Source organism: Sciurus vulgaris, assembly GCF_902686455.1.
Source record: "Sciurus vulgaris genome assembly, chromosome: 5".
Lineage (NCBI taxonomy): Eukaryota > Metazoa > Chordata > Mammalia > Rodentia > Sciuridae > Sciurus > Sciurus vulgaris.
Window position 1 is genome coordinate 125,079,854 of NC_136465.1, and position 16,879 is coordinate 125,096,732.

General features: G+C 43.4%; 1 protein-coding gene across 1 annotated transcript in view; it reads right to left on the minus strand.

Moving 5' to 3' along the window:
* The window catches only part of LOC306660947 (protein phosphatase 1H-like), a 130,962-nt gene that overhangs the window by 86,283 nt on the left and 27,800 nt on the right, over positions 1–16,879 (minus strand). The window contains exon 2 of the mRNA XM_079139700.1: positions 1,743–1,827. Coding sequence (XP_078995826.1) covers positions 1,743–1,793 — 51 coding nt within the window. The 5' untranslated portion in view covers positions 1,794–1,827. The remainder of the gene's footprint in view (positions 1–1,742; positions 1,828–16,879) is intronic.

A 16,879-nucleotide genomic window follows, 5' to 3' on the forward strand; every position in this document is an offset into this window, starting at 1 on the left:
GTCTTCTCTGTGTTGAGCCAGACTGCAGGCCTCTAGACGCTGCTGTATGAGCGCTGCGGACTGACTTCCTGGGAGGACTCGTGGACACTTGCAAGAAGTGTCATTTGCTGGCGTCTCAAAAAACGAGGAGGAATTCTCTTGGCAAGAAAGGAATGACAGTGTAGCACAGCGTGTCGCTAAAGTCAGTGGGGTTGGAGAGACTGTGACATGTGCTGGACCCGGAAGATAAATATTTAGCATGGGGTGCATGGTGGCAGTGGTGGTGGCATCAGTGAGACGGTGTGCAGGAGGTGGGCAGGATTCTCTTCAGCCAACAAGCAAGATCTGCATTCTGTATGTTGTGGGCAGCCAAAGGCTTTTAGGCAGGGAGTGACAAGGTCCACAATAAGATCACTTGCATGGTCCTGGATGACAGACTGGAGAAAGCCAGACAGGTAATGAAGAGGCCAGCTGTTATGAACTCTATGTGGAAGAACCCTGGCAGTTCAAAGGCCCTTGGTGGTCCTCTTGTCTATCACTCCATTTCACAAGTGATACACCAAGGTCCAGAAAGGTTAAAACCTATCCAGCCTTGGAACTCGAGAGCCACAACCAGAATGAAAATCCGTGGGCGGAGGCAGGATGCCTTCCACCTGTCTAGACAACCAAAGAGGTCTAGAGTCCGGATTCCCTACAAGCGGCTTCAAGTATATCTACTCGAGACAACACTCAAAGGCTAGAAAACAACAGCAGGTGAAAGAGGAAAGCTGATTTTACACTGGTTTGGGATTTCTGCCATTGCATATATCAGATAACTAGCAACAGTGACACAGCTTAGTTAAAAAATAAGACAAACACAGAGACCAGGGTATGGAGGGAATGGACACGGCTACTTTATACATCAATCAAAGTGATCAAATTCAGACCGTTTTCATATTCTGAAACTCAGAGACACGAACAAAGTCCTTTTGGAGCAGTGTAGATCAATTCTTTCCTAAGAGCAGATGGTCACTGCTTGACTGTGCTGTCTTAAAAAAGAAATCCTGTTGGCAAGAAAGTATTTCCTTCACATACTACTATTCACAGGGCTAGTTACCAGAGATGCTCACCCCAAAGAAACTGGAATGATTACCAGGGTCACTTTTAACTGAGATCCTATGCCCAACACCTGCCCCTGAACTCTGAGGACACGGATTGTTCTGTTCCAGAAAACTGAGATTTTTAAGGGAAGCAGAGCCCTCCTCGATTTCACCCCAAAGAGAATGATCTCTACAGACAATCTATTTTCAGGGTAGAAATGGATTTTACGACATCCAAACCTTCCCCAAAGGGCCTCGAAACTTCCCATCTGATCATGAAGTGTAGTGTGTTAGCTGGGTCTCAGAGATGCCACGTGGGAGGGGGTCTTCCCTGGGAAGTGATCCAGAGCCAGACACTGATACCTAGGAGAAGGTATCTGTACTCCTCAGAACTGCACTTCACATTGTGCACACCAACCCATGAAAAGAAACAGAGCACATTATGTCTCCAATTGGTCACAGATGGGAGAAAATCAACCACAATAATAAATTCACGGAGGTGGAGTGTGCCGTCACACATGGAGCCAGGATGTGTGATCCAGAAGGTGTGTGTGGGGGAGTTAATACCATATGTCGTATGACTGCTGTGGGCCTGCTCTCATGTCCCAGCAGTGTCTTCTTCCCAAAGAGCTCTGATGCTGTTCCCGACACCGCTGCCCTCTGCCAGGCCTATATGTCTCTTACCAGGTACTGAAGTCTCTGGCGCTCAGTCTCAGGGGTGAATTCCGAAGACATGGGGATGATTTCTCCATTTCTGATGATTATGGCCCTGAAATGGTGAAAATGTATTGTCAGCAACCGATCTCATAAGTACTGTGATGAAGATCAACCACAACGAAGTTCAGATCACACACAAAATGCCAGGAGCAGCTTTCTCCTCCCACCTGCAATGCAACTCTGGATCCCCCATGAGGTTGGAAGTATCTATTTTAAGTGCACTGCATTCTGGTCAGTTTATGATGACTTTGATTACTTTTTCTGCTGGTTGACACTATTGCTTTAATGCCTTGGCACCAAGCGTACTACTTAGCACAACAAATACTTGGTGGATAAATGGATGGATGAATGAATACTGTGGAGGCTTACTCTAGTCCAGGGTTATCCAAAAGGACCTTCTGTGGTCATGGTAACAATCTCCCCTACCCAGGGGTGCTGTACTACTGGGTTATACCCACAACCCTTTTATTTTATTTTGAGATAGAGTCGCACTAAATTGCCCTGGCTGACCTTGAACTTGGAGATCCTCCTGCCTCAGCCTCCTGATTTGCTGCACCTGGATGGTAACATTTTTATTTGTGCAGTCCAACATGGAGACATGTGACTATTGAGCATTTGGATTGTGGTTGGTGCAGTCAAGCAATTAAATATCTAAAGTTATTTAATTTTAATTAATTTAAGTAGTTCCAAGTGGCTAGTGTTTAAAGTAGTGGATGATTCCACTTCAGACTCTTGTTATTCAAAGGATTAATAGGCCAGCAGCATTTGGCCTTACCTGGGAGATTGGTAGCAATGCAGAATCTTAGATTACCCACCCCAGACTACCCTCAGGTGATTCATAAGCACAGTAAAATCTGAGAACATCGAGCCTAGAACTTGAGCATCCTCAGTAACATCCTGGGTCCAGAGATAGCCACTCTCATCTCATCTCAAGGCTCAGAAAATTCACACACTCCAGAAAATGTGCTCAAGAACTATTGCCCACTCAAGAGCTCCTGAGAGAAGAGAGTACCCAAAGCCGATGTCTAAAAGAGAGGCTGCAGGATCAATAACCATGAAACAACTTTTCCTGGACCTGGTCCCAGAGGTGCCTCCTATTTTCAGACCTTCTGATTCTGAAGTGGCTCCTGACAGTAACTTTCCAGAAATCCATCCATCAGTTGTGGCAGAAGGCTGCCCTTTTTATGACAAACAGAAGTGGCTTAGGAAACTGCATTTTATACCATCTGAACAGCTCCCTGGCACCAGGAACCCAGAGGCCCGAGACCTGGCTCACTTCTCAGTGAAGACCCACAAACAGGGAAATGCCTTTGATGAGCTCAGCTCTGGTGGATAACTCATTGACTCTAGGGCATGCTGCTTCTTTGTGCTACAAAGCTCTCAGGCACCTCTCTCCCTGACCTGGAGAGGCAGTCCCTATCTTAGAAGCAGTTCCTAACTTGGAAGCAAGCCCTATTATGGTTCCAGTTTCACAACCTTGCCCCTAACTCCTGACTACCTGGGCCCCAGTTGCTGCCATCACAGTAACTGGTGTGGGTGTAGGCAGGGGAGATGACAACAAAAACCTTGGGGGCTTTAGAGAATTTAGGGCCCCAGAGGTAGAAGTTTGAGAAAAATGGAAAAGTATAGGGAAGCTAATTCTGCAAAAGAGATGCCTCTTGCCGTAATGTTCTTTATCCCTTCTATTATTATGCTGCCTAAATTGTGACAAATTGGATTCCTTCTTATAAACCTATAACCACTTGTAAAATGCAACCCCCCCATTCTCAAAGGTGATAGCCACCATTTACAAATCAGTGTGAGTTGATTCACATGATCATCGTCCTAATTATCAGTTGAGATTTTACTACCAAAATAGAGTAAGGGTTTGACAGAGGATGGAGAAACTTGGAGAATTGGAAAGGGTGTTGGGAATTAGGAAGGTATAGGTGAAGGCCTAACAAGAAGGCCCTGAGATCCTTGGAGCTGGACTGCAAGTTATAGGATACATTCCAAAGGAGTTTTTTCTTTCAAAGTTTTGTTTCAAGCTAGTCTTAACTTTTTTTCTTTTTGAAATTCATGACCCCTGAATTTCAGCTGATTTCTGGGTATGGACCAGGAAAGTGAGAACCCTGGAAGGAAGCAAAACAGGATGAGGAAGAGGAAGGAAGGGAAGAGAGGCGGAGGCTGGGGTCTGCAGACTCAGGAGAGGGTGATCAGAGTGTCCACTGGGACAGAGCCGCATCACTCCGTCAGGCCATGGAATCAGGACCTGAGTGTCAGGAGGTCAGGGGCTTTTTGTTTCTGAATGTTCCAGATGTTTAGTATCATGTCTGTCACATAACAGGAGCCCCACAAATACTTGCTAAATGAAAGAAAAGATGAGAGAACTTGGGAGAAACACTTTCTTGAACTTGAGGCAGGAGGAAAACAGAAATAAGAGGCAGCAGAGGCTCAGTTAAATAATGTGAGCTCGACTTCACAGAAAGGAGGAGACTTTGCCTGGAAATCTACCTGCTCCCCAAGTCATCCTCTCTTCCTGTCTGGGGCTAGTTTGTCCATTACTCCCCACCCCAGAGTCCTCCCAAGATCAGTTATTTCTACTCTGATATTTCAACTTCTCTCTCCGCTGGATCTCTGCCTACAGCACAAAACCATGCTCTAGAACACTTTGTATGTATATGCTGGGTCTCTACTTCCTTACTTCCTATTGATCCCTCAAACAGTGGTAGATTCACATCTGACCTCTCTGTCCATCCAGCAGCTGTGACTAGAATTAACGAATAACCCCCTCCCCAACCACCATTGCTACATTTACTAGAAAAATCATCATTCTGATCTCTCTGGTAGCATTTGCTGTCTCTCCCAAGCTGGTTCCTGGGGATCTCCTCCTCCTGGTTTTCCTCCCACCTTCTAGGACATCTTTGCTGTCGGGGACAACTATGTCTCACCACTCTCACATCCTGGGCAATCTCATTTCCTTAGCTCTTAAGGTTAGGTTCAACTCATCGCCTATATTTTTCCTTAGCCTGGTACTTTCCCTAATATGGAACATGTCACATTTTGGATCTGAGGACTTGTCTGCTTTCCATGCTAGCATGTAAGCTCCTAAGGCAAGACCATGTCTGACTTGAGAGTGTAGCCCCACTACTGTGCACAGTACCAGGCCATTGTAGGCAGGACCAGCTATACTATCGCAGGGTCCAGTGCAAAATATAAATGCAGAATTCCTTGTTTAAAAATTGAGAATTCCAAGATAGCAATGACAGGGCATTAAATGAAATGTGGCTTACTTTGGCAAGCGGGGTGCTGCCATGACTACACAGGTCACATCTTCATGAAGCTGGCTCTGATAGTATGCCCTTGATATTGGCTCAATAAGCTGATTTCAACAACTAGATATACTGATGATTTCAGGTAGAAATCCCAACCAGCACATCTCTGTTGTGCTCCAGCATGGAACAACCAGTTGCCAACAGATACAGTCACTTGCATATTTGCAGGAATTGCATACTTGGTGCAGTATTCAAAATTGATAATCTTTGTCCCCACCACACCTCCAAATCTGTCTTCCAACATTCCTGGTCTCAAGGAACAACACTATTTTACACCCAGTTGCCTGTCCCAGACTTCTCTCACCCCACATGTCCAAACAGGCACTCTGTCTTACAGATTTCACCTCCTCAGTTTAACACAATCTGTCTCTTTGCAGGAGTCCTATTGCGGCTGTCTTGGTTCTGGTTTCCATCAGAGACTGCCTGAAGGACTCAGGAGCTCACCACAATCCTCCCACCTCTGACCCACAAGCATAGAGGGTACAGTGTGATAATCAGTACATATGTAAAGTGTATGCAAATCAGATCTGGGTAACTGGCATATTGATTGACTTTAACATTTATCACATCTTTGTGATGGGAACACTCAAAATCTTCTCTTACCAGCTATTTTGAAATACACAATTAAATGTTCTCCACTGTACTTATTCTATGATGCTACAGAACATTAGAATTTATTCCTCTTATCCAACTTTGCCCCTCTACTGGTTAGCATCTCTACCCACCATTCTATTCTCTACTTCTATGAGATTGACTTTTTTGCTTCCACACATAGGAACATGCTGCAAGGTGATTTTAAAGTACTGCTGTCACCTGACATATCCTCAACCTAAAGCCCACTGCTGGCTTCCCAGACCTTCCGAATTCCTTCATTATCTGGTTCTTGCCTGTATTTCCGTCACCTCACTCTTGCTACTCCTTTAATAGCTACTTTTCCCTTCTATAGCCAACCTATTCCCCCTGAAGTCAGTTCAGAGGGCCCTCCCTTGTCCTTCTGGGCTATAGTGGATGCCCCTACTCTGTAGTGCCATGGGATGTTGTCAGAGCTGCCCCATAGCCCTTACCAGCCCTGGCTGCCATGGTTGGCTTCTGAGCTTGTCTCTAATTACCCTGAGGGTATTTTCCAGGCAGAACCTGAGTAAGTGTATCTGATCTCTGATGCTTATTGTCTGCATGTGGCAGACATGCAATGACTGTTTGCTGAGGAGATAAGTGACTGAATGGGTGACAGTGAGCTGGACTTGGGTGGGTGAACACAAATATCCAGAGACCCAGGCCCTAAACGAGACTTTTCTTAGTAACAACATTATTAATTGTACAGAGTCAGTCCTCAAAAACACATACACCTTTCCACTGGTTCTGGAAAACCAGACAACAAGCTTACAAGGATGTTACTGCCGATCAGTGACTTGAAGGACAGGGGGAAATGAGGCAGGTCTTCTTTCCTCAGGGGTCAAGGAGGGGGAATACAGCAAGGGCAGCAGTGACCACCACATTTTCTCTGTTTCTATATTTTGAATTCACCCACGAAGTATTTGCATTCAATTCCAATAACTGCCAGGGTAATCCTAGCTTATTATGTTCTTAAATAGATAATTATATCTAAATCTGTCCATGTGCAGAACACTCTTCACTTCTGTTTGAACTCCATGTTCTTCTTTTCTGAGGCACCATGGATTAAAGATGACAGCGTGTCCGGCTGCCATCCTTTGCAGGCCCTGCACTGTGGTGCCTCTTCCTATGTGATCCTTGGCTTCCTTTTGATCTCTCTCTCTCTCTTTCATCCCCTCTGATCTTGGGATCAATTTGTCAGAGTGCTGGTCTCCAATCTAGAGTAGGGCAGTGAGAAGAGAGGGGTTTCAAAGGGAACAGAGGGCAGGCAAAGGCCGACAAACCTCAGACTAAGCAATCAATAGAGTGGAGAGATGCCTTTAAAGTGGTGTTCTCTCATCACAGACCCCTGAACTTCACATCTTCTTCATTATTTTACGAGACGCTTTTCCTCAGGAAAATTAAAATCAAAGCTAAGTCATGGTGTGTGTTGTGGGTCAGGAGGGCTGGGTGTGTGCCCAATCTCTATCCTGGGGGCTTAGGCCTCCCCTGTGGACATTACCATGGCTGGAATTTGGATGGGATTCCATTTACCACTCAGGATTTAGAGAGAGGGAATGAGAAGTTCCCAGGACTTGGGGTGATTTAATCAATTGGCAACCAGACCCCACCTGGGACCCCTTACCCTGCAGAGGAGATGGTTCTGAGCATGTCCCTCAATGTGAAGGTGAGTCTTTCATTCAGGAACTGAGCTGAAATCTATATGCTTTTATGTTAATCCCAGCATAATAGATAGGGTGTGTCATGATATGGTGACTGTGGAGTTTTAATGTGTTCTTATGAGTCAACTGCAACGATGGTAGAAGACGAAATAAAGACACAAACGGTTTTCCAAATGGCCTCCTCCCAAATATTAGTCACAGCAGAGATAAAGGCAATTTATTCCTAACTGATGAGCATTCTGAGTTTAGAGAATAAGTCCTAGAAAATCCCGCTACTTCTATCCACTTTTTTGGATATATTTTAGAGTAAAACCACCTGTTTTTTGTTGCTAGAGTTAGTGAAAATGTTAAGCAGTCAAGTGGGAAAAAAAAAAGGTAAAATGGAATGCTCAAATATTTGCTTGATTTTGCAATTTAAGGAGATCACACTAACTCGTGTTATATCTCACCTCAACGTGATGTCCTCAGAACAGGAATGACAAGCATTCGACAAACAAGCAGAAGAAAAAAAGCTGATAAAGATACCATTAGGCAATCAACAGAAGGGAAAATGCAAATGTTCAACAAACATGAAAATACATCAATCTCTTACTAGTCCAGGAAAATGCAAATTAAAGCCAAGGTAACATATTATTTTGTTCATCAGACTGACAAACATTTAAAACATCAACACTACCTCACGGTTCTTATAGGATAAGAGGACAAAGTCATTCTCATAATTAATGGGAATGGTTATATCTTTTAAATCTATTAAAATTATAACTACATATTCAATGGTTGGGCCCTCTCACCTTTGGGAATACATGCTAAAGAAATTAAAGACTCAATACACAAGATACACAAACAAGAATTCAAGCTCTGACATTATTTGTTGTGGGAAAGGCTGGAAATAGCCTTAATGTCAAAAGATGAACTGCTGAAGGACTTAGTTTGTAAATTTTGTGGTCATTAAAACAAACAAAAAAAATAAGACAAGGTATATGTTTCGTAACCTGGAGGTCACGGCTTATCAGGTGAAAATTAAAAAAAGTAATTTGTAAAATAATGTGTGGTACAATCTTGTTTTTTAAGAACTGAAACTATACATAGACAACCTGCATACTTTGAGTCTGATTCCAGGGAAAATTCTGTACGTGATCCTTTGAGCTGGGTCTCACCATAGACCATCACAAAGGCTTGGTCTGGCAGGCCCTCTCCACCCAGACTTGGTGCTCAGCCAGTGTGTCACAGTCCCAGGGGACCTGCAGCCAAGGACTGACTCCTACCCTCTCCTGCAGAGCTGCCTGCTTGGCCTCACTTGCTGAGACACTTCTCTGCACTCTGCCTCAGTACTTTTCCGTCCTCATCCTTTCCCTTCTCTTTCCTCCCCCATCCTCTGGTCCATAAGATGGCTGGAGACTTTAGATCAGAGTTCCTGGGGAGTGAGATTCTCTTCTACCTCCTGCCAGGGCTGCACATCCTCTGACAGACCCTAGCCCAAGGCGTCCTGTGGGGAAAACGGAATACCAGGGAGTTGGCACTGTCCTTTCCTTTGCCTCTTGCAGGAAGCGAATGAAGGTTGGATGATCCCTTGTTTGTTTCATTGTCTTAGCTGAGCACCTTGGCACCTGACAGCTGACAACCTAGAATTATGTTTGACTGAGTAGGGTGAGAGGTATGGAAGTGGGAGAGATGGCCAACTTTCCTTTATATATCTTTGTATTATTTGTACGTTACAGGGGATGTGTTCCTTTTGTAAATTCAAAGAGGAATGTCTCTGCTCAGATTTGACTGCCTATTCTCTGAAGTCTTCCCAAATGTGGATTCAGCTTTGCAATACTCCCAGTCATCATGATCCTGGGGGCCCCAAGCACCACTCCACAAGTTCCACCCAGTAGCCCAACCTCTTAGAAGTCATTATGTGGAGCTTAAGCATGACCGAAAAAGTATCCAAGTCTGGAGTCATTAACCAAGAAGCCAGAGGCCAAATTTTGTTACAAAAACAACAACTGGCTGCACCTAAAAATGCTTGTGCTTTTCTCTATCTCTTGTGTTTTAAGATGGGATCCCATAAAAGTAGGTTCAGAATTGCCAATCATGCTCAAAAGTGAAAAAGCATAAAAAGAGTTTCTGAGAGATTAACTGGATGATTAAAAATTTATCATCCCCTCTTGTTGATGGCCAGCTCATTAAATCTTAGCCCACAGGTGCAGCCTGGGCATTCACATTGGTCTGATAAAAACATTTCTCTGGAGACTTAAGGACTGACTTGAAACTTAGACATGGACAGTATGTAACCATGTAGGATTTATTCAGGGCAATAGGGAAGTTTTCTTTTTATAAAAAATTTTTTCTTTGTTCTTTTTAGGTATACATGACAGTAGAACGTATTTGGACATATTATACATACACAGAGTACAACTTTCCATTCTGATGGTTGTACATGATGTGGAGTTACAGTGGCCGCATATTCAAACACAGGGAAGTTTTCAATATGTTACATCAGTGATGCTGATTAAGTGAAAACAAAATAACCTCCCCACCCTAACCCCATTACTGCACTTATCACCTGTGGGCTACCTCCCAACTCTCCAAAGTTCAAGGCTCAGATAGCCACCTGGCAGTCAGGTGGCTTTCCCCTAGAGATCACTACTGGGAGTGAACAGTACAGGTGAGGTCCCTCTCTAAGAGGTAGCAAACAGCCAATTATACCTAATATGGCTCAGAAGCCCTTTCTCTTGTTCCAGAGCAAGCAAAACTCAACATACATCTGGCCCTCTATATCCATGGGTTCTGCATCCACAGACTCCACTAATGGTGGCTAGAAAATATTGGAAAAAAATGTTTGCACTGAACACATTCAGACTTTTTTTCTTGTCATTACTGTCTAAACAATACTGTACAACAGTTATTTACATAGCATTTACATTACATTAGGTATTGTAAGTAATGGAGAGATGATTCAAAGTACAGGGGAGGATGTACAAAGGTCGTATGCAGACACCACACAATTTCACATAGGAGACTTGAGCATCCTCAGATTTGGGTGTCTTGGTAGGGGGTGTCCTGGAACCAGTCCCTCATGGGACTGAGGGATGACCGTTCTGGAGTGTGTATGTGAACCCTCTTCCCAGAGGAGTCACTGTCCGAAGAGTCCTCTCCCTGCCCCTAGGATGTTACTAGGTTTGAAGAGCAGCTTAATCACACTCTTTCTAACCTTCACTGAAATAAGATGATGTGGCCTCAGTACCCTGCAGAACTCCTGTGTCATCAGTTGAAGCCATTAAAGAAAGTTTCAGAACAAGGAAAGGAGAAGCAAATTGAATGTTAAGAGGAAGGTGAGGCTTGGCAAATCAAGGAGGCACACAGAGGGAACCTTTGGCTGTACCCTCTTTCTGTAACCTAAACATCCCTGCTCCCCAGGGCACAGTCTGGAGCATGCCCCCTTTCAGGCTTTCTGCCCCTCAAGATGAAACCTTTTGCTTTAAAACCAAACAAAATTCCCAAATTCACACTCAAATGATTTTACAAATAGGTACTTGGTAAGCATGGCATAGGGACAATCAATAAACATATTGCTTTTCAGTCTCAAGAGAAGGCCTAAGTGTGCACCTGAGGCGGGGGGGGGGGGGGGGGGGGGGGGGGAGAGGGAGGAAAGAATGAGAAAGAGAGCCAGAGCTAAAGGCTGTGAAAGGCATGCTCAAAAATAGGGAAGAATCTCTTTGTAGAGCAGGAATGGGAAAGAAATCCAAAATGGCCAGGCTGCTAGATCCAAGAAACGGGTATTGGTGTCTAGGTGTCCACTTCCCATAGAGTAAAAGGCATTAAAATGCTTAAGCAAGACAAAGAACAGGGAACAAGCTCACACCTGAAGTTAGAATCCAAGCCAAGTTGCTTCATGTGGTCATACCTTGGGTTCTTCTCTCTGCAGCACAGGAAGTTGTTGGGCAGCAAAGTGGTTTAAGGCTGTGGCTTGCAAGAGTCCCAAGAGGGCAGAATGTCATTGCCATGCCTAAATGCTAAGCAATCAGCGGGTTCTGCAGCATGACACGTGCAGTGAAATGTGTGTCGGAGTGGAACGCACAAACCTGCTGGAGGAAGGCTCTCCAGTATATCACCTTTGGGTCCTAAGTTCTGACAGCTTGGGTGGTGACAATGCATTAAGCTCCAAAGCATTAAGTGACACACTGTGGGGCAAAGACTAATTGTCAAGTCCTCTTCCAACTCAGAAAATTCCTGGTTTTGGAGGAAATTCAAGCACATGGGAACAGGTCTGGGAAGCAACACTGGCCTGGCCTGGGAATCGAATTTCTAGATGCCACTTCACCTAGGGCTGGTGTTTAATTTGAGCCCTGGTAACCCAGCCTATAAACAGAAAGGGTAGGGCCAGATGATTTGTTAGGCACCTTTCAGGTCTAACCTGAAATGCTTCTGAAAGGAAGCCTGACACAAGAAGGGTAAGGGATATACCCATGGCTGCTGCAGTTACTGCTTTCCTTCTCAGGAGGTGGCAATCACTGCAATTTAGAGTCTAATAAATATGAACCCAATGTAGAAGCACCAGCATGGGACAAAGCACTCTTAGTGCTTCTCTTAATCAAAAAGGACAAGGAACCCATTATGGAGCAAGGTCCCCAATGTAATTTCACTGTTGTCACCAGTCCCCTTGGAACACAGGGCTACAAACAAAAGGCAGCTTTGACACTGTTAAGAGTATTCATGGATGCCTCGATTCCATTACACACTTTTTCTGCTGGAAGTGATTTGAAACGCAACATTAAGCTGCACACTTCCAGAATAAAGGAGAAAATCTGGTACAAGGTGACATAGAGGAACCATTTGGAAAACCCTTTTTGACAGTGTATATCAATTCCAAGGTATGTGGGGGAGGCATCCATTCTGTCCAGAAGCCTCAGACCTTGCTGCTTCTGTTCAGATGTGGCAGAAGCGTCAGTCTCCTTCAGAAGAATCGGAGATGTGTTGCTGAGAAAGAAAGCAGGGCAGCCGACAGGACAGGCCAGGTTTGCCACTGCCAGAGGACAGCCAGGCTGCGGATGCTAATTAGAGGTGTCAAAAAATAGCTGAAGGGAAAAAGTAATCCCATGAGCTGGGAATTAGTTTGGGTGTGTTTCTAGTCATTCTAATTTCAGAATGGATGCTAAAGATGAAGTATGCTAATGCAATGATTTATTTGCCAAGATCTCAAATACACAATTAAGCTCCTCAGCAGAAAACATTTGTGAGAAATGATCAGGGTGGAAAATTCAGATATTTAAGTAGCAGCAAAAATAAGTGACTACTCACAGATGGGTAACTGAGTCACGTGTTCCTTGCTTTCCTCAGAGCCAGCCCAGTCTGGGTGTCATACCACCCAGAATAATTTCTCAGTGTCATAATTCAGCCACTTTCTGCAAACATCTTGCTATACCAGCAACATGCAAACCCAACACACCAGCACAAAATTTTCCAGTTCAGGTAGAAGCCTAAAAGCCATTAAAGAAGCCTTCAAGGTGCTTATTCTTTTTCTTCTTCTTTTTGCAGTACTAGGAATTGAACCTAGCCTTATACATGCTCCACAAGAGCTCTACCACCAAGCTACACCCCAGCCCCAAACGCCTTATTATTTAAATAAAGAAATAAACAATAACAAAAAGATCAAGGGGTGGTTCCTTGTTTAAGGAATATACCTATAGAAAATTCACACTTTCAATTGTACAGGACTGTGGGTTTTATTATAGTCACAAGGCTGTGCAACCACCACCATTATCTAATTCTAGGATCCTTTTTTCATCTCCAAAAGGATCCCCTGTCCCCTGCACCTGTTAGAAGTCACTCGTCATTTCTCCTATCTCTAGTCCCTGCAACTTGTAATCCATTTTCTGTCTTTATGGATTAAACAATTCTATACATTTATTGTAAATGAAATCATGTGTCTTTTATTACTGGTTTATTCACTAAGCATATATATTTTTTTCCTATCCTCCCTCCCTCTCTCCCTCCCTTCCTTTCTCTCTCTGTCTCACCCCTTATCCCTCCCTCCCTCCTTCCCTTCCTTCCTTCCTTCCTTCATGCATTCCTTCTGAGTGAACCCAGAAGTGCTTAACCACTAAGCCACATTCCTAGCCCTTTTAATTTAGAGACAGTGTCTTGCTGAGTTGCTTAGGGCCTCACTAAGTTGCTGAGGCTGCTCTTGAATTTGTGACACTTCTGCCTCAGCCTCCTGAGCTGCTGGGATTACAGGTGTGTGCCACTGTGCCTGGCTTAAGCATATATTTTCAAGGTACACCCATGTTATAACATGAATCAGAACTTCATTCCTTCTTATGACTGAATAATACTTCATTGCATGAATATACCACATTTTATTTATCCATTTATTAGTTGATGGACATTTGGGTTGTTTCTTTTTTGCTGCTAACCAATGATGCTGCTATGAACATTTATGCACATTTTCATGCAGATGTTTTCAATTCTCTTAGGTATACACCTATGACTGAATAGCAGAGTTAGCTGAGTCATATGGTAACTCTCTGGTTAACCTTTCAAGGAAACACTGACTGGTTTTCCAAAGGGGCTGTACCGTTTTATGATCCCAATTGGGGGGTTTAAAAACTTTCTCTTTAAGGACTACAGAGTTCAAAGCGAATTTATTTTGGAAAATCCCACAGTGAACTCTTACTTAACACTGCTTTAAAACCACCTTGCTGGTAAAGTTTTGCCTGCATGCTTAGATGCCAGTGGGTACACTAAACACTTAATGCTTCACTTCCATTTGCGTCACAGAGTACATATTCTGTTTTTCTCAACTGTAGGTTCAAGGTTTAAAATCCACAGCACCGTGCAGTCCCCAGCACAAACGTGTTTGCCGCTACCCAAGTCCGAAAACAAGCACATTTTTCTCCTTGTAGCAAGTAGTCATTGGGTAAGGCAGTCACTTTTTTCTCTACTGCAATCATTTTTGGAGTAAGATAATTTTTTCTTTGTAAATGGCTGATGAGTAGAACAGCTCCCTGTTTGTGTGTCAGGGCAGGTAGGACATGCCGAGTCCAGGAAGAGATCTCTTTACTAATACTCTGCATTAATCACACCTTTGTTACATTTGTGTCAAATTCTGGGTCTCTTTACTTTAAAAAGACATTGTGATGGGAGTGAGCGAACAGAGCCCCAAGATGGGAAGTAAAAACAATCCAAGGGGTGGAAAATAGATGCTTTGAAGGCAGTTAACGAAATTGTGGTCTTTTTGCCTCTAGGAAAGAATGAAGAGTGATTTGATCATACTTTCCTCCACACATTTGAAATGGTTTGGAATAGAGAGTGGTGGGTGATGAGTTCTTCATGCTCAGAGGGAAACAAACAAGAGGACATTCTATTTAAATCAGATCACCAAGATTCTATGGTCAGAAATGGGAAAAAGAATTTCCTCATCTTCACGTTATACATTTCACAGAAGGCCATGGATCTGCATCCCTGGAATTCTTCAAAAGGATATGAAAGAACTTTGTCTACACTTACCTGCCAAGAATTTTGAGATGTCCTTCACTGTTGTTTATTTATGATGCTATAAATCAGGAATTACATCTGCTACATGAAGGCAAAACTGGATCCGTGAACAATTAGATCTGGACTATATAATAGACTCAGAAAATATGACAATCTTACTGTGAAAGCAAATAAGGCTTCCTCTTTGCTAGATGCCCCTATTGAAAATAAACTACATATTCTATCTGGTAGGACAGGTGGGCTCATCTGCGGTCCCTGGATAGGTTACATGGGCAAGATACTGCTGCCAGTCAGACCTGTAAAGCCTCTCTGGCTTTGCCTGGTGACAGTTATCCATGGCCTGGGAAGCCCATCTTTAATTCACTGAACATAACCCATTCAGTTGGGTCTGGGAGCTGGCTGGGATATAGTAGAAAGCAATCTAGGCTTGGAGTCCAAAGTACAGTTCACTTTGTGAACTACTATGCTGTGAAAGTGAGTCACTGAGACTCAATTTTGCCTAATTCATAAATGGACAATGCCACTGTTTAGGATAGTATGAATTTATGTGCAAAAGGACTTCCTGCAGTATAGCTTATTAGTGATGCTGAATGAATCATTAAAGGAAACACATATTCAAAAGTAAAAGTAGAAGACTCAATTACTTGGAGCACTGTTATTGTACACACAATGATAACTGTCTATAACTGGGATTGTAAGAATTACGTGAAAGAAAAAATTATATTTAGTGATCTCGCTTTGGCTTAAATGATGAAATAGTATGCTGATTTCCATTCATGTGTTGCCATCCCCCCACAAAGCTAGAGAAAAGAGGAGATTCGCAGGGCAGAACTGGGACACTCCTGCTTCTCTTAATCAACAGCTTTAGGACCCCATTACTATTAATGTTAGAATCTTCTTAACACCTTTCCAGGCATATTTGTAATTTATAATTTTGTTTTGACAAACAGATATTTAAGGGTTCCTATGTCAAATCTCCTTTCCCTGCTGAAATTGTACTCAGTCCATAATTTACCTAAGGCTCTGGCAATTGTCTAAATGGAAAGAAGTCTGGACTCTGTAGAAACAGAGAAAATTCTTAAAGATTCTCTCTCTCTCTCTCTCTCTGTCTCTCTGTCTCTCTGTCTCTCTCTCTCTCTCTCCCTCCCTCCCTCCTTCAATGAAGGAAATGAAAAAGAAAAAGCTTGGGACTCTACTATGGTTCCCAGCTTGGGCAGCAGAGGGTTATGATATTAAGGACTCAACAGACAGAAAGAAAGGCCAGTGTCTAAGAGAAAACACAGAGTATTGGACACAGTGATTTTGGGTGTAAGCCTGGTGCCAGGTGGAAAAACAGATTTGGGCCTAGTCATGTTTATGTGGTAGTTACAATCATGGAACTGAAACCAGTACTTCAGTGAACACATATAGAAAAAGTCAGGATGAAAACATGGCTGAGAACAGAAGCAACATTTTAAGTTGAGCGCACAGCAGGACAGGTTCCCTTCCTCATCTGCTTTCTCTTGGTGAGCGTGTCTACTTGGTGAGTGGTCAGGGAATTTCATTTGGCCTCCAAATGTTTCTCATGGAATGCTCTTCTGAGTGATAAAGACACACACACAAACACATACGCACACACACACACGCTCACAGACACCTCATTTTCAAAAGAGCTCACAAGAAATGCTTCTTTTCGTTGCAGGACTTTTCTGAGCCATTAACATACTAATATGTCACTGTTCTCCAACACCAGGAGATCTATGTAACAATGATTAAATCTGGTTAGGGGAGACATATCTCCTAACATCTCTTCACTTTTCTTACCACACATAGGGTCAGATTCATGGATAGATGCCCTTGACTGAAATACAGCTGAGGGACACAGTGGTTTAATTGTTGGAAGCCTCATTCCCTATTCCTGAAGGCTTGTGTGATGAAAAAATCAGCGTTGTTCCCTCTTGGGACAAGGCCAACTCAGTTATTGATCCCTGTTCCATTTTCTTTTCTGAGATGCACAAGCAGAGGTAAAAGGGGCTAAATTGAGGTTGGGGGGAGCCTG